This window comes from Eublepharis macularius, chromosome 3 (assembly GCF_028583425.1).
Source record: "Eublepharis macularius isolate TG4126 chromosome 3, MPM_Emac_v1.0, whole genome shotgun sequence".
Classification (NCBI taxonomy): Eukaryota; Metazoa; Chordata; class Lepidosauria; order Squamata; family Eublepharidae; genus Eublepharis; species Eublepharis macularius.
The window spans coordinates 83,164,453-83,187,954 of record NC_072792.1 but is presented as its reverse complement, the minus strand read 5'-3'; the positions used below and the strand labels follow the sequence as shown (position 1 = coordinate 83,187,954).

At 40.3% G+C, this 23,502-nt stretch overlaps 1 protein-coding gene across 1 annotated transcript in view; it reads left to right on the top strand.

Annotated features, from left to right (window-relative positions):
• Window positions 1-23,502, top strand: part of LOC129326232 (cilia- and flagella-associated protein 47-like) — an 84,846-nt gene that overhangs the window by 44,778 nt on the left and 16,566 nt on the right. Inside the window, exons 7-11 of the mRNA XM_054974394.1 lie at window positions 1,236-1,329; window positions 2,876-2,977; window positions 4,921-5,116; window positions 21,247-21,344; window positions 22,665-22,781. Of these exons, the coding sequence (XP_054830369.1) occupies window positions 1,236-1,329; window positions 2,876-2,977; window positions 4,921-5,116; window positions 21,247-21,344; window positions 22,665-22,781 (607 nt within the window). The remainder of the gene's footprint in view (window positions 1-1,235; window positions 1,330-2,875; window positions 2,978-4,920; window positions 5,117-21,246; window positions 21,345-22,664; window positions 22,782-23,502) is intronic.

Sequence of the window (23,502 nt, the reverse complement as noted above, 5' to 3'; positions counted from 1 at the left end):
TTCCAACCTATGTCCCCCTCATTCATAATGCTTCACCGCATTAATGTGTCCAGTGCCCTGGCCAGGATTCCCTACCAGGGGTTGGATTTCAGCCCTCATCATGACTCACAAGACTATCAGTTGTATCAGTCATTCAGGCTCCAAGAGAGACCTGGCAGTATCCTCACACAACTCTTCCATTGTGAGTTGGTAGAGGTTATCGCACTGTGAAAACATGGCAGTTCAATGCCCTTTACTTAGCATGGCTAAGTGACTGTTTTAGAGATCCCCCTCCTTCTTTAGAAGGACCTCTGAGCGAATATCAGTGAGATGCTAATCATCTGTTGGGAAGGTGGTCCTCCATAGTCTTTTACTTTGAGAATTTCACACTCACCTCCTTCAGTAAGTGAGCTTGCTACTCTTCCAATGTGGGACTGCATAGAAGCCACAAGGATGAAAACAGGGTTGCCCTTACCTGTAACTGTTGTTCATCAAGTGATCTTCTGTGCAGGCACACATCCCTCCTGCCCCACTGTGAACTCTCTGGAACCTTTGTTTCTGGTCGGGGGAGAGCTCTGATGGTGGCATGGAGAGAACTGAAGGAATAGCTCCCCTTCTTGATGAACAACAGCTCCTGGTAAGTGCAACCCTGTTTAATTTGTACTATCTATTGTGGTAGTTATGTTCCTTCCGGGTAATGTATGCAATGTTTAAAATGTCAGGTTAAATGTTCAGTTCAGTGTTATTCAGCTCTGTATCAGATTCTGTTTATTTTCCAATCTCTGCAAATTTGCATTTGCATACCCTATTGCATCGTTTATTGAATGTCCCAGTTGTTCATCATGTTGAACCTATCCTGTGTAATCCACCTTGAGTTTCAGCAAGAAAAGCAGACTATAAATAATGTAAATAAAAAAATAAATATATATTATTCAAATCACAGGTTTCCTGTTAGTCTGTATCTCATAGAAATGTATCCATAACTTGTTGCGGGAACTAGTTCTGATGAATGATTTCTCTTTTAGAATATTATTAAAAGGTTAGTTTAATCAGATTTAGCCTTACATGCATATTAAATTTCTTACATGATTCATATGCACAAAGAGAGATTTTGTGGAATAACCACTGGTATGTGTTTCTGTATACATTGAATTCATAGCAGTGTATCCATAGGGAAGGGGGTGGAACCAAGAGTAGCCCATTCTTGACTAGTAATTACATTTATTATTATGCTCATATTCTTGTTTTTATGTTAGGTGCCAGGGAGCCTCCCTTCCTCATGTGTTGCCCCAGTTTCTTCTTGACTTTGATGATTATAAGAGATGGACAAATCTACAGTCTATATTAAAGGTATTCTGTCTCTGTGTCTTTCAGTCTTGATCTTAGCTTTAGTTGTATACAACATGAGTAAGGGATTTTTCAGTTTGATTTCTGTTTTTTATACATCTACTTTCATATACAAACTTTCTCCTGATTCCAAACATGTAATCGGTTTGAAAACATAATGGCAAATTTGATATACTTGTCACTCTTCTTAATTTTTGTGATACCTTTATAGACAATCCTTTAGAGATACTGTTAAGTGTTCCATGCTTCCTGTCTTGTAATAGATCCAGAGAAATTAGCCGTGTTAGTCTATAGCTGCAAAATAGTAGAATCCAATAGCACCTTTAAGACTAACTAACTTTATTGTAGCATAAGCTTTCGAGAACTGACAAAGAGAACTGTGGTTCTCAAAAGCTTATGCCACAATAAAGTTGGTTAATCTTAAAAGTGCTACTGGACTCTTTACTGTCTTGTAATAAACATATATAATGCAGGAATTGAACAATGATGCACAAGGCTGTGGATTAATGTGTAACACTGTGGACTCTCACTATAAGATTTGCAGTTTCCTTTATGAAAGGCTGTTTAAAGTTCAATATTTTGCATGTTTATATGAAAGTAAAGTGTAGTCATAGTTAGGGGTGTGCGCTTCGGGTTCCTGGTTTGGGAAAAAACCCAAACCGGGCCTGACTGGCCCCGATTTGATGGCCCTGATTCAGAAATACCGAATCAAAGCTTCCCAAAGTGATTCGGGTTGCTTCGGGAAGCTTCAGAGGCCTTTTTAAAGGGTTCCCTCCCACCAACACCCCACTTACCTGACATCCTGGTGGTGGTGCAGGTGGCGGAGTCGCCGGCTGCGGCCTTCCCCACCACCCTGCCGGCCGTGGTGGCAGTTGAAGCGGCGGAGTGGGTGGTGGAAGTGCCAGCTCCGGCCTTCCCTGCTGCCCTGCCCGCCGCTGTGGCAGCCAAAGCGGCGGTGGGGGGGCTGAGATGCTGGATCTAGCCTTCCGCGCCGCCCTGCTGACTGGCGTGGCAGAGGCACCGGCTCTGGCCTTCTGGTAAGGTAAGTGGGGTTGGGGTTGCGGGAAGGGGGCCTCGGGGGAGGTGGGGGGGTCTCACTTCAGTATGTTCTGAATCATTATGAAGCATACCGAAGCGATTCCAATAACCCGAACCCAAAGTGGCTTGCCGCTTTGGGTTTTGGATTCTTCCAAATCATTTTCCTGCTTTGGGTAAATCCAAAGCGGGAAAACTGAATATTTCCTCGGTGCACACCCCTAGTTATAGTATTGACTTTTAAATATTGTTTTTTAGATAACTGTTGATGATTTTAATGTGTAATGTTTCTTTGTTGCTAGCTGCTCTGAGCCCATTCACGGGAGGGTGGGCTATAAATATGATAAACAAACAAACAAACAAATAAATAGTAGGCATATCCTGGTAAGGAATCTTGTGCATCTGCCCATATGTGCAGACTTGATTCTGAATGCCTAACAACTTTATTGTGGATACAATTATGTATAATACTGGTAGCTAATGTAAACCACAAGTGTCTCATTTTTATTTGAAGGTTATGAAATCTGAACCTGAGGACATTTATATTTTGGATGACCACATATTCGAGGCTATCAGCAAACGATCATGGACAGATGTGTTGCTCCAGATATACAAGGTGAGATGTTATGTTTAACTTACAGCAGAGCTGTAAGTTAAAAATGCATGGTTGCCTCGAAAATGGAAATCTTTGAGTTCCTTGTCATGTGCTCATAAGATATAGCTACGGAAATATGCAGCGTGATTTCCTCATGTTGTGTTATTTCTCTGACCTTGTTCCATGTTTCTGAGTGTTGCTAAGCTGTGTCGGGTGTGTATGGAGAAACTCACAATATAGTAATAAATTATTCCATGTTTAACTACAAGTTATGGAACACACGTTTTTTCTCCAGAAATCCAATGTTTATCACGATGTCTAGTTCTGCCCATAATACATCTTTAAAAAATATTCAGAATCGTTCAGTTTAAGAATACTAATATATATTTCCACTTTGTGATATAAACATTTTTTGTATCTTCTTTTTTCTCTATCTCATCTCCTCATTCAAATCAAGTATAGTCCCCTGGGCTGAAAAGCAAGTTGTAGATTTAGAGCAAGTGTTTTTAAATGGAAACTTGAGGTAGAGGCAGTGTTCTTGTATGCACCAGTCATAACTTGTCTTTTAAACAGAAGTTAAAACTTAAAGAAACTTATTGCAACCTAAGATCACTATTTTTTGTGTGGCCTTGATATACTGATTGGTATTCAAAAGACCCTGCACTAGATTTTCCTAGTGGGTCTACACTTAATTTTTGTAATTTTGATTTGCATACAGAAACCTATGTTTTTCATGGGATAGAATTTTTTTAAACTTGGTGGTCAAATTAAGTAAACTGTGTGGTGTTCACACCATTTCTCTGTGCTTCTGAGTCCCATCTTTTGTTGGTGACTTCTACAAATAAGACTATATAGAAAACAGGACACTGTTACTGGGTCATGTTCATATTACCAATATTAGCACAACAGCCTCAATGTGAAAAATTTAGTTTCTTTTATGACATTACAACCTTCTTTATTTTTCTTCTTTCTTTGGTTTAAAAAGCAATGTATAGAGTAGAGTAGAATAAAATAAACTAATAAAATAAAACAATTCAATGAAGAGTTGGCACCAAATATAATGAATCTGTTAGTCCTTATGTTTAAAAAAATGATATAGGTACTTGAATATCCTGAACACTTTGTTAATTGGCCTCAGCAGAGGGCAAGTTCTTCCCCTGCAGCTGCCATACTTGCATCTTTGGGTATATCTTTCTGGGCTTCTTCTGACAGCTGGCGTGGACAGCTGACGACATTCTCAGATGCCTCTTTCCTTCCCAGCCTATCTCAAACTATTGGGAGCCAGGTGTATCAGAGGTCTCCTGGGCAGCTGGCCTGATCATTTACTTGTTGTGTAGGATGGATCCATAGCCTGGGGAAGGTTCCTGCTAGGAGTGGAGACTGTTGCCATGGCAATCTCAAGGGATTATGATTTGGTTACTGAAATTTCTTATGGATTGGGGGCAGGACAGAGAAACAAGTTTGAGTATCTGGTACATTTGATTAAATGTACTCCATGTTGGTAACAAAGCTTTTACTGTATTTCAAACAACAAAGAAGCTGATCTTAGCAGATCAATTTATAATGCATCAGATGTGCAGGAGGATTCTGGCAATTTAGCAGAACCGACAGTCACTTAGGATACAGCTTAATATCTAAAGTCCTGGTCTTACAGTTTCTAAAACCTTGCCAGAGAAGGTGCCATAGGGAGTGTGCCACCATCAAAAAGGCCAGTGATCTTTCAGTCTGAATGAAACTTTCAAAAGGAAGGCACCACTAAAAGAAGGCATTCGGCACAGTGAAGTTGGTAGGTAAGGGTGTCTCTTTTAGAGGTCTATTTGAACTGGGACTTGTGTTTTACATCTTTGACCATTTTAGTGTTTTTAAAGTTTGTAAAAGTTTGTGTTGTTATGCTAACAGTAACTTCAAGTTTATAGATATTTCTAGTATTAATTTTTTTTTTTTTGCAATGCTTTAAATATCAGATTTTGGTTCTTCAGCGTGTTGCCGCCGTTGAAGTTAACACTTTGAGCAGTCCAGAAGATGAAGAACGCATGCCAAAAATAAGTACTGATCCTTTGTCTAGTAATATATATTCTCCACCTGAAAGAATTCTTCTTACTTGGATGAACACACATTATGAGAAGACACGAAAAATTGTGTGGAAAGACTGCCAAAAAGGTGAGGAAAAATACTTAAAACTATTATTGTTTCATAGCATGTTATTTTTTTAAATTTTAAAAAGTATCTTTAAGATATTACAGCTTCTACATTGGTTGTCAATCATTTTCAGCTAAGAATCATTAATTTCTGTAGAGTTGTATTTCATCTCTGAACTAACACCAAGTAATTTTTTTTTAAATCAAGCCACAGTAAAGTGGTTTAGAACCATAATTCAGTTTTGGGACTAAATTAAAAAATAAGCTATAATGGATGGTGATTCCTATTTCCTGTTAGGAACAAAGACTTAAGTGTGTCTGTCTGAGATGTGCATTACTTTCAGCATAAAAATTACTTTTTATTAGTAGATTTGTACTGTTAGAAGAAGCCCTTTAGGATACTCCACTAGAGTGAGCATAATCTTCTCTTATCCATGGTGATCCCAGTGTTTAAAGGCTTTATTGTGTTGTAGGTGATAGCACAATTCTAGACACTTCTGCACTTAAATCAGAAAATAAACCTAACAATAAAACCATGTCTACAGGATCCAGGGGAAAAGTTAGAACATGTACAGAAAACAAATAATTAGCTATGACCTGCTTGATTTTAAAGCCTAGCCCACTCTGGATTTCCTCTAGATTCTTGAAGCTAACTGGCTGAAACTGAAAGCAGTCAATCTCAGCTGACTCAATTTTTCAGGGGTTGCAAAGCTATCTCAAAGTTGTTACTCATTGCAGCAGGACAATGCAACCCAAACTATGTCCCTCACTGAGGCTGGTTTACTTTGTCCCATAGAAATCAATGGGAGCCACTGAGAAGTGATACTGGGCCATCTGTTTAGTAGGGTTGCAAGCCCCCCTTACCGTAAATGTGGGGAGTGGGGGGGGCAGACCCTGATCTGTGCTTCTGGCATACACACTTTGCATACATGCACTCTGGAGTCTCTTTAGTGATGTCCCTTCTCGTGTAAAATCGGAAGTGATGACATCTCTTTGGCGTCAAATTGGGCCCCCCAAATAGAATTTTCATTATTTGGGGGGCCAATTTGATCCTGCTGAAACTCTATAGCTTATTTCCATTATGATGGAAATAATGTTATTGGGGCCTCTGGAGCATGCACATATGTGCCATTTTGCTGCATGCTCCAGGGCTCCCAACCTGCCTCCCCCTCTTATCCAGGGGATGAAAAGTGGGGGCAATAGATCCCCCACCCCCATGGGGTTGCTGACATCCATTCTGCTTAGTCCCCCCTTCATTCTGGTTTTTAGTCATGCTATAGATGGAGTCTAGCAGTTAGCTTTTGAGATACCATTATCACAACAATTGTTCTTTAAAAGCACATGGCTCACTTTTAAAGTTATTTGTTTGGATAGAGCTGGAGAGATCTACTCTTATCCATGATTAGATTATTAATAGGCAGTAGCACTCTAGATTGCATGTTCTTTCCCTCTTCCCTTCCTCCTCACTCCCATTTGAATTCTACGCTCTTTTTTTGTTTTCAGTGTTAATCATAGCTTGTGTTGTATTTGCTCAGTCATTAACATTAACCAGAATTTGGAAAATGATTTTGAAATTAGTTTTACAGACAGCAGGTCATTTCATACCAATTTTGCACAATTGAGGTGATGACTGGTGCTGGTATGGAAACTTTCTACATGATAAGCTCAAATAATGGATTCTGTGTGGAAGTATCATCACAAGGAAGCATTTTTGCAGCCTCTTTGTGAGTTTGGGATCCAGAAGAGTTAGCTGTGTTAGTCTGTAGTGGCAAAATAGTAGAGTCCAGTAGCACCTTTAAGTCTAACCAACTTTATTGTAGCATAAGTTTTCAAGAGCCACAGCTTTCTTCATTAGATGCATGGGACGAAGAGAGCATGGAATGAAGAGAGCTCTGGAGCATGCAGCAAAATGGCACACATGCATCTGACGAAGACAGCTGTGGCTCTCGAAAGCTTATATGGACATTTATATGTTAATAATGAATCACAGAGTAAAATTATTTTTACATCTTGTTATTTTTACATCTTGTTATGTTGGAATGGAATTTTATGTGATTCATCATTAAAACTTTCTGTTGCATGACTTTTTTAGTTGTACAACAGTTATTCATTACAGGAATAAAAAATCAGTGCAAAATAGGATTTCCAGCTGTCCTGGGTAGCAAGAAGGAATGTCACTTTGTATTTATCTGTGCTAATCCCTCAAAATATATGCACATTTCCCCATTGTCCAACATTAGAAAACATGCTGGTGTGTGTGTGGAAATGAAAGGAACAGAGCTACTATTTGTTGAGCCCCTTAAAACAAGCCAGGTGGCAATTCTTCCTGAAAGTCTAACAGTACGTAATAGTGAGATGACTTTGGCTTTTAGTTAGAGCAAACAGCACCTTTAGTTCAATGCGAGTGAACATCAGCATGAAATTGAAATGAAATCTTTGAACTAGCTGCCATTGAGAAGTGAGGCAAAGTGACAGGTCATAAGTTTGATCTTGCATGTGCTGTACCTTTTTTCTTTATGGTGTCATGACTGATATTCCTAGGCTCTTTGTGCAACAAGGGCACTAAATAAAATACTGTTTCCACATAGATTTTTTTCTCTGTACAGTGACAGTCTCTTAAGCCCTGATACTTATCCAAGCGATAAGAATGGCTGTAGAAACTAGTTTAAATAATTCTTTTTGACTTATGCTTCAAATGCAGGTTTAGATCACTAATGGAAGACTTGATTATACCTTTATGTTCTTACACTTCAGAAGCTAGAACGAGAATCTAAAATACCAAATGACATCTGTGTCATAAACTATGTACTCCTTTGTGGTGAAAATTTAGTAGTAAAATATTTTCATTAAATGTCTCCGGAACTACATATCTGATCTCAGAAATAAATGTGTATAAAGGTAGCTATTTAGAATATTGTTACATTGTGTGTTCTTTTATCCAGAAATTTGATTGTCAATATAGTTTTGTATGAATGAAAATAGATATTTATTTTCCAACATTCTATCAGCATTTAATGTGTATGTCAGGATTTACCTAATTTGAAGTATATGTTTGTATCTATTTAAACTATATATTATGTGCATAGGAATGGAGTTAACTGACTAGTTAATGACATGCTAGTGAAGTAATTTTCATAGCAGTTGAATATTGTGTCCAAAGTAATAGCTGGTAGACATTTATCCAATTGTGATATTATTATTCAGGGACAATTAACACCAAGTGCGAGAAATCTTGTTGATTGGAAATTGACAAAGTCATAAAATATGTGCAGATATAAAAAGGTGAAGTTGGTAGCTTCAGATTTGTAAACATCCCAAAGATAGAATGGCTTTGGTTTGGAATGTGTTCTTTGCTTTTACATAGTTCACTTCCTGCTTAGACTCTTTGTATCTTATTGCTATAAAACTAACTATATATTTTAAAATAGTCTGATTAGAAATGAAGTGCTAGAGCAGGACCCACATGATTTCTCACATGGCTAGAACAATGTCATGCTAAATATATGTTGAATACTTATGTAATAAGTACATGAGCCACTCAAGCGTGAAAGCTAGTTATTACATGAGGTAGAATTGTTCAGATGATATACTGGAAGATGCTGCTCTCTATGAGATTTCATTACATGTATGAGATTTCTCTTTTCTACACAGGCCAGGGTTCCCCCCACCTTTATTTTGCTGGGGGAAAGGATAGTCTGGACTGCATCTGCTATTCAGTGAACAGCATTGATAATGTGTTTACTGTTACTTTGGATATGAACTTCCTTGAGAAAGTCTTTATCCTTTTCAGAGCAGAGAAAAATCACTCAGCATTGTCAGTGTTCATTAATCATTATAATTCTCAGCAACAACTCAGTTACCACGAAACATGTTTCTAGATTCCTGTCCACATTGTACACAGTAGTGCTGAAGCATCCTCGATATCATGGAGTTCTTGTGTTCCGTTATCCTGTGGTCATGGAGTGGGGCAGTCAAGACCTTTGGGTAGCTCCTCCTCCATCTCTTGTGCAGGGTCGGATGAAACTTGCGATCCTAGGGGGAGGGGCTCCCAGGCTTTCCATTTTTTTCCGGCCCTGCTCAGCAGGGGATGCGAAGTTTCTTTGCTCTGTGGAGCAGCAATCCTTTCAGGCACTAAAAAGTGCAGTGAGGCACGGGCTTGCAGGGGAAAAAGGAAGGGCGTGTTCCCCCCCCCCAGATCCAGCTTAATGATGGTGGCACGAGCCTAGTTAGCTAGGACCCAGCTTCTGCAGAGGCATGGAAGGAGCGGCTAGAGACATTGCAGCAACCGCAAAATCGAAAGGTAGCCTGGTGAGGCTCCTAAGTGGCGGAGGCCTCATAGATCGCGCCAGAACATAAGTAGAGCTTCCGGCCCCCACGGAGAGGTTCTTGATTCTCAAGGAAGCAGGGGGGTAGTTTCCCATGGAGGGCCATTAGAGCCGGACCTGAGAGCGGAGATGGCCTTGGAGTTAAGCGGCGGGGCATGGAATCAGCCTATGGGTTGTATAAGTCCCTTGGGTGCCGTGAGTCTTTCCTAGTTGTCAGCAGGGAGAAAAGTTTCCCTCAGTGCTGGACTCCTGAGCCCTTTGGTTTAAGGGGTATGTAGGGGCATTAAAAGCCCGGCTGTGCAGTAATACTTGCCCATGCTTACTTTCACTTTTAGGCAGGAAGATTTTGGCGGGAATGGCTTCAGAGGCCAGTGCAGCTGAACTGCAAGTGACTGAGCCAACCATGAGTGGCATGGAGTCCCCAAAGCTGCCAAGGCACATACACTCTAACCAAGGGGAAAGCTTGGGAAGTAGTGACCCTGATCTAGCAGGACCAGAAGCAAAAACAAACATTCTGGTTGGCCGCAAACAGAGATCAAAAAAGGGCTAGACAATGCAATAAAAGATCTTAGAGTGCAGTTAGCCCCCCAGAGGAAAGACAAACAACAGCCAAGTACCTCTAAAGGGAAAAGGTGCGGGGGAACCACTGCCCAAAATAAACCTAAAAAGAAGAGATTGAGGGAGTGGGAAGATGAGGACTCCAGTGATTCAGATGAATCTCAAGTGGGTTCAGAAATGTCCCATCAAACCTCGGGGAGTGAGGAAGGGGAATTGTCAGAGGAGGAAGAGGTGGATACAAAGCAGATACAATCTAGGCTTTTTCCACCTGAAATGTACTGTAAGTTGCTTGCAAAGGTGTTAAGAACTCTGGAAATATCACAACCTGTTGCAGGAAAGTTGGAGACCAAGTCATCCTACCCCCAAGGTCTAGAGAGGGCACTGCCGAAGATGGGGCCCAAGCAAATGGGGGTGCCTCTGCCAGCCGTTTTCCACGACATCTTGATGACGGAGTGGGATAATCCAGCAAAACCTAAGCTGTATCAATCAGTATTTCATAAGTTCTATTCTCTGAATCCTGATGACACCAAGAAGATAAAGCCTCCTATAGTGGAAAAAGCTTCCTATAGTGGCTAAAGCTTCCTATAGTTACCAGTCTGGTGACAACTTCAGTCCTACCCATGGATGCAGAGGGTATGCCAAAGGACCCCTCAGACAAAAAGATCGAACAAGCATTATGCAGGAACTTTGAGGCATCTGCAGCATTCTTGAAATCCTCAGGAACTGGATCATTGTTTGCGAGAGCAGTCTACATCTGGGCTTCAGACCTAACAGCAGCAGAAGAGAGGTCCCAAAGGAAATTAAAAATGAAGTTAAGAAAATAGTCCTGCGGCAGCCTTTGCAGCAGATGCCACTCTGGACTCATTCCAAATGTCTTCCAGGGCCATGGGCTTTAACATGGCAGCATGTCAGAACACGTGGCTGAGAAACTGGGATGTTGATCCGCCCGCTCGTAGTAAGGTGGCAGCGATTCCATACGCAGGCAACAAACTCTTTGGAGAGGCCTTAGACAAATATTTGGTAGAAGACACGGAAAAGAAAAAAGTGCTACCATTGAAAAAAAAGGTCCTGAAGTACAAAGGAAGACACTCCTTTCGAAGTTCAAAAGCCTGCCAGGCAGAACACTGACAGACTGTTCAAGAGCATGTGGCAAGTCAAACCAAGAACTGACAACAGATATTTCACCTTTAGGAAGTCAGCCTCCCAATCCAAAGGCCAAAAGAAAAGCGGCCAAGCATGATTATCTGTGTCACCGGGAGGTTGGACAGATCGGAGGCCGTCTACAGAACTTTGCACCCCGGTGGAGACAGACTGTGTCAGACAAATGGGTGCTGGAAACAGTGTCCAAGGGCTATTCTTTGGAATTCGAGAAGGTTCCAAACAGGCGCTTTATCCAAGTGTTTTGGAACCAATCACAGCAGAAACATCTGAAGATAAAAGAGGCCATCAAACACCTGCTACAGATCAAGGCAATAGAACCGGTACCAACACAATTCAAGTAACAGGGTGTGTACTCAATCTTCTTCATCATCCCGAAGAAGAACGGGAACATCATGGCCATATTGGACCTGAAATGCCTGAACCTCCACATAAGATCTAGGAAGTTCAAAATGGAAACAATGAACTTTCTAGCCTCTATAGATCTGTCAGAGGCCTACTTACACATCCCTATACGGTTTTCACACAGGAAGTACCTACGTTTCGCCTACGATGGGGAGCACTACCAGTACAGGGCTCTCCCCTTCAGCCTGAAATCCTCACAGAGGGTATTTACGAAAGTGCTCGTAACTCTTGTGGCCTTCCTCAGAGTCCAAGGAATAGCCCTGTTGCCTTACTTGGATGATATTTTGATAAAGGCCCCGTCCCTAGACTTGGCACAAAGGGTGGTGACGCTGATGATAGAATGTCTAGAAGGGCATGGTTTTGTTATCAACCAGCAGAAGAGCATCCTGTCCCCAACACCGAGAATTGTCCACTTGGGGGTAATAGTGGATACATTGATGGACAAGGCCTTTGTGTCTCCGGAGAGACAACTAAGAATCCTTTCTTTGGTAAAAGCCATCCAAACAGGAAAGATGGTAGAGGTAATGCAACTGGCCAAGCTGCAAGGCATGATGGTGTCCTGTCAGGATACACTCCAGTGGGCCAGATTCCACACCAGACCGTTACAGAGGTTTTTGCAACCATACCAACGGATCATAACCCATAGGTGGCACAAGCTAGTGGAGATTCCTCAGACGTTGTCCAGGGAACTGAGCTGGTGGCTGGACCCGAGCAGTTTTACAGAGGGATCACCACTCAGGGAACTGAAGAGGATAATGATGATGACAGACACAAGTCTGATGGGGTGGGCCTACATAAACAAGCAGGGAGGCTGCAGGTCCAAAATCCTGAACAAAGAGGCAGAAGAGATTTTTCTCTGGGCAGAAGTGAACCTCAGATCAATAAAGGCAAGTCATATTACAGGGCAACAGAATATACTGGCGGACTGGCTGAGTCGGAACAGAGTGGACCAGTCCGAATGGACGCTGAACAATTAGGTATTTTTACAAATATGTCAGAAGTTCGGAACGCCGCAAGTGGACCTCTTCTCCTCCATAAGGAACAGCCAAGTTCCAAAGTTCTTCTCAAGAAACAGAGAGCCAGAGGCGATGGGAGTAGGCGTGCTGTCTCAAGATTGGCCATGAAGTCTCCTCTATGTCTTCCCTCCACCGAAGATAATACACAGAGTAATACAGAGAATAGTGGATCAGAAGGTGGAAGTAATACTGGTCACTCCGTTCTGGCCACGGAGGCCTTGGTTCCAAGAGGATGTCATGTTCAGAACCGTGGACACTTCCATGCCGGGAGGATCTGCTGACCCAAGGGAAGGTTTGGCATCCAGATCCGAAATCCCTAAGGCTGATGGCTTGATGGTTGAGCATGACCAACTTAGGGACTTAGGATATCCCGAGAGGGTGATTTCTACAATGTTGGCCTCAAGGAAAGGCTCTACCAACAGAAGCTACAATAAGACATGGCAACTGTTTGCTGAATGGTGTGACAGAAAAGGACGGAACCCTATGTCTGTATCCATGAGGCAGATTCTCCTATTCCTACAAGATGGATTAGACAAAGGACTTAGCACCAGCACTTTGAAAAGACAGGTGGCGGCGATTTCGGTGATCAAGGGATCTAAGACCGGAATGTCTCTCATTACACACCCTCATATCAAAAGGTTCTTAAGAGGGACCATGTTAATAAATTCACCGCAAGTGCATCGTTTCCCTACCTGGAATCTGAACGTAGTGCTTAATGCCCTCACGAGAGAGCCCTTTGAACCAATGGCGACTTGTTCCCTTAAGGAACTGACTCTTAAAACAGTTTTCCTAGTGGGCTTGATCTCTGCTAAAAGGGTGTCAGAGATAGGGGCTCTGTCAGTAAATAAGGATCTGTGTATTTTTCATCAGGACAAGGTAGTCTAACAGACAGATCCTGCCTTTATACTAAAAATCAATTGGTCTTTCCATAGAGGGGAAGACATAGTCCTGCCTTCCTTCTGCACCAATCCTAAACACGAGAAGGAGAGGGAGTGGCACAGGTTAGATGTGAAAAGGGCACTGAGTTTCTGTATCGAAAGAACCAGACAGATACGTAAGGTAGAGAGTATGTTTGTTTCGTTTAGACGAAGCTTTGTGGGTGAGTGACATCATCCATGCTGAGTAGGTGTATTAGGGAGTGTATTGGGATGGCATACAAAGCCAAGAAACTTTCACCACCAATAGGGATCACTGCCCGCTCTCTAAGAGGGGCAGCCACTTTGGCAGCATACATGTCTTTCCCATCTTTAAAAAAAATATATAAAGCTGTGATGTGGAAGTCAGTACATACATTCACGAAACATTGTAGAATAGATCAGATGGCATCCACAGAAGCTGCCTTTGGCAGGAGGGTGCTACAGCATGTCCTGGAAAAATAGGATACCCACCCGAGGGTACACTGCTAGGCATATATCCCAAAGGTCTTGACTGCCCCACTCCAGGACCACAGGAAAATGGAAGATTTATATTCACTTGCTGTGAAGCTTCCTTTCTCGGTGGTCCAGGAGTGGGGCAGTTGGAAACCTACCCAGTAAAAAAACCAAAAAAACAAAAAAACAGGCCAGTTAAGGCAGGTTGGTTTGGGGTGTCGTTTGGTCAGTTACGTTTGGAAAAGTTAATCTGTTAGTATTATAGTTATGTGAAACAGGACATGGAAAGCCTGGAAAAGAAAATTGATGGGGATTGATAAGGGCTTGAAAAGGAACTGGAGAGCCTGGGAGCCCCTTCCCCGGGGATCACAAGTTTTGTCCAACGCTGTGCAAGAGGTGGAGGAGGAGCTACCCAAAGGTCTTGTCTGCCCCACTCCTGGACCACCGAGAAAGGAAGCTTCACGGTAAGTGAATATAAATCTTCCATTTCATTTATATCCTGCCTTTCTCCCCAATGGGGATCCAAAGGAGCTTATGTCACTCTTGTCACATCTGTTTTATGCTCACAACAACCCTGTGAGATAGGTTAAGCTGATAGAATGTGAGTGGTCCAAGATCACTCAGAGTGAAGCTTCACATCTGGATCTTTCAGATAGTAGCCCAACAATCTAACCAGTATACCACTCTTGTATAAGACTGAAAGCTTTTGTTTTCCGTTTGTGTTTCTACAATATTGGATAGGCCCCTAATTGAGAACCTCAACTCAAGTGCTTCAAACAAACTTCTTAGATGTTTGATGATTCAGATGATTCTTATGCATATGAAATTATGAAATCCCAAACTTCTGCAGCCGGTTGAACCAGTGTTGGTTTTGCCCTCTGAGCAGCTAAGATAACTCCAAGATTATTTGAAGAACAAGACTTTAATGGATTCGCTGGCTGTGTTTTTGCTTCTAACATCATCAGAGATTGCTCTTCTTTTGCTATGAAGCCTGTGGCTCTTCTCTGAAGTTCACAGTAGAGAATAGTCACATTAAGTATTATTCTGTGGAACAGAGACAAAAAGTTAAAGGACTCCCCATCAACTTCCAGCTGCTGAATAACCCTGGTCTCGTGCACAGTACAAACATCACCACCACCACCACCAGCATCTTATTAGCTTAAAGCATTTTCCTGTTTTTCCTCAAATACCTGATCATCTCAGTAGGGTCTGCAAAAAAATACCTTCAGATCCTGGATTTGGAGTAGTGCTTGCTGCGTTATTAAATTCAATAGGTGAGCATAACAGTGACCATAGTGAACAATGCATATGTATCCTGAATCTCATCTGGACTCCTCCATTCATCACTGCATGTAAATGTATATTGTCTGTACCTCAAATTATACCGGTATTGGATAGCCATGAAGTAATAGGATGCTATGAAGGGAATAGAACACCCTGGAAAATTAGGTTACAAATGTAACTAGTTTACAAAACCTTTTAGTAGCCTGCTTAGTAATACAGTCATGAATTTAAAAAGCAAAACTTTTTTTAGTGACGACAGGAGAATCAGATGCTGAAAAAAATGAATTTAACATCCCAGCATTTCTATCATTTGGAAAAAAAGGAAAAGAGAAACCCAAAGGGAAAAATATTTCAGATTAATTTTTTATCATGATATAACATCAAAGGAACATACAGGGATATATAGAAGAATGCTGTCCACAACTGGATAGGAATCTTTCATTGTAAGTTAACCGTCACATTTCCTTACTGGCTAGACAAACTAACATCTTAGAACAAAACTGTGCAGGACTTAGCAGATGAACATAGGTATCTCCTGCCCCTTCCAGTTGCTAGAACTTAGGTGTCACTGGTTATTAATTCTGAGATATTAATTGGTCTTTGAGCATTTTTAAAGTGACCCTTTATTCACTAAATATCCATAAGCAGTTGCATAGCAGTTAAATTCCATTAAACCAATAAGACAGTAGAATACAAACATTAAAACCATACATCTAAAAGAACAGTGCCATCATTAAATCCTACTCATGCCCATTGTCTACAATAAACCATATGGAGTCAAGCCAATAAAAATATCTGAATTATCTTCCCAATGCCAGACGAAACATATCTGCTTTATGGGCCTTCCTGTGCCTCTGGCATACATTTGGAAGCCATTCAGCTAAAAATATAAAAAAGTAGGTAAGCATCTCCCTAACACCAGATGGAACACACAAGTACCTACAAGAACAGAGGGAAATGTAGTAGTCCTTAGATTTATACTGGAAATTAATTTTAATTGATGTACTAAGTAAGGAATTGGAATTCCTTTCTTAGTGAGTCTTTATATTGGACTCCCCAGCTGGAGGAAAAGGAACCTGAAGAAAGCTAATCAGATTCACTTCATGCCTTTCCATAAGATTCCAGGCAAGGAGAAGATCAATAGAAGTAAGAAAGAACTCTTTCCAAAGACAGCGAAGGTACTCAGAAAAGCAGATGCTAGAGAGTGCTCCATGTAAATCTTCTAAGTTAAAAAAAATGAGTGTCAGAAGTGTCTTCTTAATTTACTGAATTTTGATTAGAAAACATTACAAAACCCTATATTTGCAAAATAAAACTGGAGAGTTCTAGTATAATGGCTTGATGGTTTCACTCAACATAGAACTGAGCATGTTACTTTGATTTTTTTAAAAAAATTTAAAAGCTAGACTTGTGCAATTGAATATGCTGGAATTCTGAATCTCTAACTAGTCAGTAAGGTACAATTTCTAGTTGCCGGTTTTTAACAAATAGGTAACATGTTGATAAAATGCCTGGTAGAGAGAGATTTCAAATGCTTAAAACATTTGTTCTCTGTCCTCATGCTCACTTGTTAATGGTGCCATGGCTTTGTCTTAACTTTTTGAAAGCAACAAAAATTCCTTAATTTCTTTAAGTACACTAAAAATTTCCAGGGTCATGCTTTGAAATTGGGTTACCTTTTAATTCATTGTGGTGTTTATTCATAACTCTACTGTGGCTGCAGTATTGGTTGGTAAATATTCTAAGTGCTGATGTATTAATTATTAAAGCTGGGTAAATAGTTATTAATTAAGACATATGGGGAGCCTATAATTAACTGATTTGCTTTTCACAAATGCACAAAGAAAGCAAATAATTTTCAGGATTGCGATAGTACATAATGAAGCAAAGATAAGTTTAGCTAATAAATGAAACAATTTATATAATAAAATACTTGTTAGAGAACTAGTACCAAATATTGGGAATATATATTTAGTTTGCTTTAGTTTAGTAACTTAGCAGAGTAACATAGTGTTATTTTAGTCAGAAGCATTTAAACCCTTAAAAACGTGCATTATTAATTAATCTTGAGACAAAATCATAGAAAGATGCTTTGTTCTATACTTGGCTCATAAGGAGTTTTGTTTGTAGCTTTTGTGGGCAATCTGTTTTGTAGGTAGATAGCAGTCATGGCTGCTTCTCCCCAGTGTCTGTAGGGATGTCCTGAATCAATTAGCATACATCTGACCATATTCATGATAGAACGATTTTTACGCTCTGCTACCCCATTCTGTTCGGGGTTATAGGGAACAGTGAATCTATGTTGAATTCCGTTTTCCCTGAGAAATCTCTGTGTGGCATGAGAAACGTACTCACCGCCATTGTCGCTTTGAAAGGTTTGAGGTTTCCTGTTGAACTTGTTAGACACCATGGAAACATAATCACGCAGTTTCTGCTCAGTCTGCGATTTTTCTTTCAGCAAATATCGCACTGTATATTTCGAGAAGTCATCAATGAAAGACAGTATATAAAAGTTATTTCCTGTTGATACTGGTTTAATAGGACCACATAAGTATGGATTAGTTCAAGTGGTTGCCTTGAGCACCTTTGGTTTTGTTTGGAAACTGAAGGCCGAGTTGCCTTTCCCTTTATACAACAAACACATAATTCATCATCTTTGCCACATGCATTTATATTAATACCTGTTACCAAGTCCTTATACTGCAGCTCCTTTATGGCTTGCATATCGCGATGTGCAAATCTTCTATGCCAGAATTCAATTGGCTCTCCTTTAGTGGTAGCTGTTGTTGCCCTGTAGGCCTTTTCTCCTTGGCAGTCCAGTTCAGAGACTCCATTTCTGAGACTACCTGTGGAATATATCTCTCCTTTGAGCGAAACTGTACATTTGTTATTCTCAAAGTGTATAGAAAATCCTTTTTGTGATAGTTACAGGTACACTTAGCAGGTTTGCTTTTAAATCAGGGATATATAAAACTTCTACTTTAACTATCTTTTTAGAGACATCAGTATTACAATGAAGCATAATTGAGCCTTTGCCATCAATATTCACACATGTGCCATCAGCCGTTATAACTTTTTCAGATGCACTGGTATCCAGTTCATAAAACACATTAATATCTGATGTCATATGTGCAGTTGCATCACTGTCTAATATCCAGCACTGTGGGCTATCATTTATTCGAGCTATATTAGACACATGAAAACTACTATCAGCCGTTGTTTGAGGAAAATCTCTGAAATTACTAGCTCTTGCTTTAGAAAAATCTTCTGTTTCTCTCTGCCTGTGGCTTCCTGTCTGCAGCAGCATAATTGTTTCTGCCCTTGTGGCTGTAGCTTCTGTTGCTAAAGCACTCCCTCTGGAGGTGACCAGGCTTATTGCATTTGTGCCAGAAGGGAGGAGTCTGCCTTTCTCTAGGATTGGCTCTTTGCCTGTAATCAATTTGCCTAGGTCCTTCCCCTCTGGGTCTGGCCTCTCTGACCATGTAATTTGAGTCCGTCTTGCATTCCTTTTTCTCATGATAAGATCTTTGCTTGTTGTACTCTGATCTTATCTTAGCTAACACTTCCTCCAGAGTAACACCTTGTGTAGTAACAGAACTGGTGAAACTGGAGTAACTTTCTGGGAGTGAGCATAAGACTAAAGCAATTTCCAAATCTTCATCTAATGTCTGACTAGCAGTTGCTAATTTATCAATTATGTTCAACAAGGATTCAGTATGGGAATATGCATCATCATTATTTCTCATTTTAGTAGAAAATAGCTCTCTGAATAAAGCAATTTTGCTAAATTGGTCCTGGTACCCAAAGATACTCTTAAGAGCATTCACCATATCTTTTGCAGTTTCCTTTGATTTAATATGCACCAACTGGGAATTTGCCAGTGTGGTTGTAATGAGATTTCTGGCCTTTGCATCAGCATCCAGCCAATATTGTTCATCTGAGCTATCATCTGTGCCAGACAGCTTTTCATCAGTTAATACAAAATATACTTTCTCTTCTTGTAATTGAGATTGTAATCTAAAATACTAGGATTCAAAATTCTCTTCTGAAAGCCGTTCCAAAACAGCCTGTCTTTTCGACATCTTAAAGAAATTTCAAAGTATTTCTCTAGAAAACTTTATTTTCTTTCTTTAACTTTTATTTTTCTGTATGCTAGGTTCAAGTTAGCCAAAAGTTTTAAAAGGAAGTTTCTCTGCTTTTCTGTGTGCGTTTTAGGGCTGGAAAAAGGCTGTTAGACCTTTAATCTAATTTTTTTCTTTGTTCCTTGTGAGGTTGCCTGTGAGGGCATTCACATGCTAATTAAGTCCTTTGTCCTGCTTGGCTGCTAAAATGGCAGAGACAAGGGGAAAAAACTTTGCAATTTAAAACTCTTTACTTCTAGATTCAAGTTCAGGCTTTGCAGTTTTTTTTTAAAAAAACTCTTTTGCTTCTTAGATTCAAATATGGGCTTTCTTTGGCCCTGAGGAACTTATTAAATTCAAGACTGGGCCACCATTAACCGTATGGGAATATATATTTAGTTTGGTTTAGTTTAATAACTTAGCATAGTAACATAGCAGTGTTATTTTAGTCAGAAGTGTTTAAACCCTTACAAACAAAAAGAAGGGCTCCATAAGGAGCATGGAGGATTTACATCTTTCCTCTTTGGAAGATCATGTGGGGAGAGAGAATTTCTCAAGATGCACAGAGGCAAGAGAGGAGGAGTCAGTAGACGTTCCCATCTTAGACAAGAGAGTGGCAGATTGCGAGACTTATACATTACATTCAAAGAGACATGCAGCACCCCCCAGTGTCCAAAAGCAGGCTGAGTCGCCTATTCTAACACCAAATAATTCAGCATCTTATGCAAATCTATAAGAGTATTTCTTGAAATTTAGAGTGCTAATACACAATAAGTGCCTAGTGATAACAAGCAAAAGGTTTGCATTATTTGTAAGTTTATGAACACATAGTTGACTACTTCAATTTCTGAGAACATGAAAGGAAAGAAGACTTCCAACTATAACCCTCGTGCAAAATTAGTCCAGTTTCAGGTTTGCATCCATGCATTATCTGGAATTTGATAATTTATATGCCCGAGTGCTCATTTACTAGCCTGTCGGAGGGAAAGGAGGAGGGGCAAGCTAGAAACTACTGGCCATGTGGCAAAATGGCATGCGCGTGTGCTCCAGAGGCCCTGATAATGCATTTTCAGTTGAAAATTGGAAGCTATGGGGTCTTAGCAGGGCCAAATCAGCCCCAAACATAGGAAAAATGCTATGTATGGGGCTGATTTTGGCCTTTCTGAAACCCCATAGGTTACAGTTTTCAACCAGAAGTGACATCAATAGGTCTCTGGAGTGCATGCATGCAGATGAGGAACATGTATTGGGGACCCCCCAACTGCCAACCAATCTCCATTTCCCTGCTTTTCAGGTAAGAGTCTGGCAACCCTATCATTTACAGATGTTTTCATGTGCTTGAAAAGTAATATTGATCTATAGATGAGTATAAGCATGATTTGATGTGATTGGAATGAATGTGATCTTCATCCCATGGGACAATGGAGATACCTGTGAATTGGTTGTTGTGGGTTTTCCGGGCTGTATTGCCGTGGTCTTGGCATTGTAGTTCCTGACGTTTCGCCAGCAGCTGTGGCTGGCATCTTCAGAGGTGTAGCACCAAGAGAGGTGCTACAGAGAGGTGTAGCACCAGAGGTGGTGCTACACCTCTGAAGATGCCAGCCACAGCTGCTGGCGAAACGTCAGGAACTACAATGCCAAGACCACGGCAATACAGCCCGGAAAACCCACAACAACCATCGTTCTCCGGCCGTGAAAGCCTTCGACAATACATACCTGTAAATTATTTGGTGAGAGGGTATTTGGGAGAGAATGAGTCAACCAGGAACTCTAAAGGAAGTGCGATAGAATAGGCATACCTGAAGCATTCCTGTAAACTCTTGATATCAGTTTCCAAAAGGTAGAAATACAGAATTTTATCAGAACTGATAATATGTTGCACAATGAAACACTAAAATGTCCTCATGTAAAACAGGTGATATACCACCTACAAGATGGATAGTAAACTTTGACAGAGATCTCCTAGATGGCCTAGTTCTGGCAGCACAAGTAGCAAGCTATTGTCCTTATCTGGTAAGAATTTTTTTGATAGAATGTTAATAATTTAAAGGTTTTAATAGATTATTGATAGTAGATTGTGAACATAGTGATGGGCTGAAGCAATAACAGAAAGGAGCGATTAAGTTTCTTGCTCTCATTTACTCCCTGTATCAGATAGCCTTGTACCACCTAGTCATTATACTTAGCAACCGAATTACATCTCTTTTCCTCTTGCAGTCCTCATTTACTTTATTATTGTGCCCAAATTGATTGTTTATCATCCTTCTTTATCTCAGTCTTCCATTCTAATCTCTGTGCCTTCTGTCATTCTGCTCCTATACTTGGAACAAGTTCCTACTCTCCAGTGATCATGGTTCGGCGTTTCTCGCCATCCACCAAGCCCACTTATTCAATATAGTCTCTCCTTAGTTGTTAGTTGTTCCCCTCATTGCTATTTTGTGCTTCCACTACCTCTCCTCATTGTCATTTTCTGACTTCTTCTGTTTCCTGTTTACTCAATGCTATATAGGCTATAATACCCCTCCCATGATGGTTGTAAAGGGGAAGCTCATATTGAAATAGATGTTGTTAGTCTTTAAAGTGCCATTGAACTAACAACCCTGTCAAAGAATGTATCCTTTTCTGTTTTGTCATGTCTGGGCCCAAATAAATATATAATGGTACTGACTCATTGCCTCTGGTTTCTTGCTAGACTCAGAATTCAGCATACCTAGATTTAGTACTGACCTGGATAGCCCAGGCCAGCCCAATTTTGTTAGACTGAGGAAGTTAAACAGGGTCAGCCTTGGTTACTACCTGAATGAGAGCCCACCAAGGAACTCTAGGGTTGCTATGCAGAAGCAGGCAATGGCAAACCACCTCTTAATGTGTCTCTTTCTTTGAAAACCCTGTGCTTTGCCATAAGTCAGCTGCAAATTAACAGCAAAAAATAGTTTAAGGAAGTAATCAGTGAAGCCTCTAAGTAGAAACAAAAGCACAGAAGAGGTGATTTGGGTTAGGAAATGGCATTTACTTGTCATGAAGTGGGGCCAGAGTGGAAAAATGGATTTAATGTATGGCAGAGTTGGAGTGCCAACCAGCAAAGGACTGAGATGGGCAAGTCTGGAGGTATGGAGATGTGACTTGTTGAAAGAGATTACCTCAAGATGAGCTGTGCTGTTCAAAGAAACAAAGAAAGGGATTAACTGTTTTATAACAGAACAATGTGAGCACTTGAAAACAGGTTAACATTCAGACAAGGTGAGCATATCCATTAACTGGATCACATGCCAAATCCTAGACCAAGACTTGCTTACTGGATTTTAAAAAAGGGGTTTTTTATCTTCTCTGCAGATTTCAACACACTTTCTGAATATGTACACTTACCCAGATACTTCAGAACAGTATCTTCACAATTGCTTGGTTCTTATAAATGCTTTTCATGCGATAAATCTTGACATAGATGTGCTGGTAAGTGGTCATGTTCTGTGAATATTTTTGTTGTTTGAAATATACCTAGGTTTTTAAAAAATATAATATTTCTTACTGAAGGATAATCTGAAGAGTAGACTTTAATGCACTGTTAAAATGCAGTAAGTAAAACTACTTGAAATAAAAGTACTGTATTACTTTATGACCCTAAGTGTGAGTAAGACAGCAGTAGTCACATGAAAAATTAGAACATGTTTACATCTGGTGATTGCTTATATGCTGTTAGCAGTGCTATACTTATGTGTGCAAAATTACATCCATAAGCACCATGCATACAAAATACAGTTCATATTTTATATTATTTAGATACAGCTGTGGACTCTTGCCTACTTGCAAAACAGCAGCCAGCATTTGCATTTAAAATTTCTGTTTCTTCATTACCTGATTTGTTTGGTCCATTTAGTGTAAATTACCAGAATTTGACTCTATTCTTGGCTTGGCTTACGTACACTTTCTTCTGTGCTAGCTGAATAACATTTATTTTATTTGTTTCGTTTCTATTTCACCCTTCTTCCTAGTGGGAACAATATGTGCTAGGGTAGAAGTTTCTTAGATAGCTGTGGCTTGTATGTTGATAGCTTGCTGGTTCTGTTACTGGAGAAAGGATGGAGACTGTGGTGGAGACACCAAGTCTGCTGCTTCAGTGTGTTACTCAAAAAGGCAGTCTCTTAATTTGTTGGGGGCATTAGCTTAAAGAAGA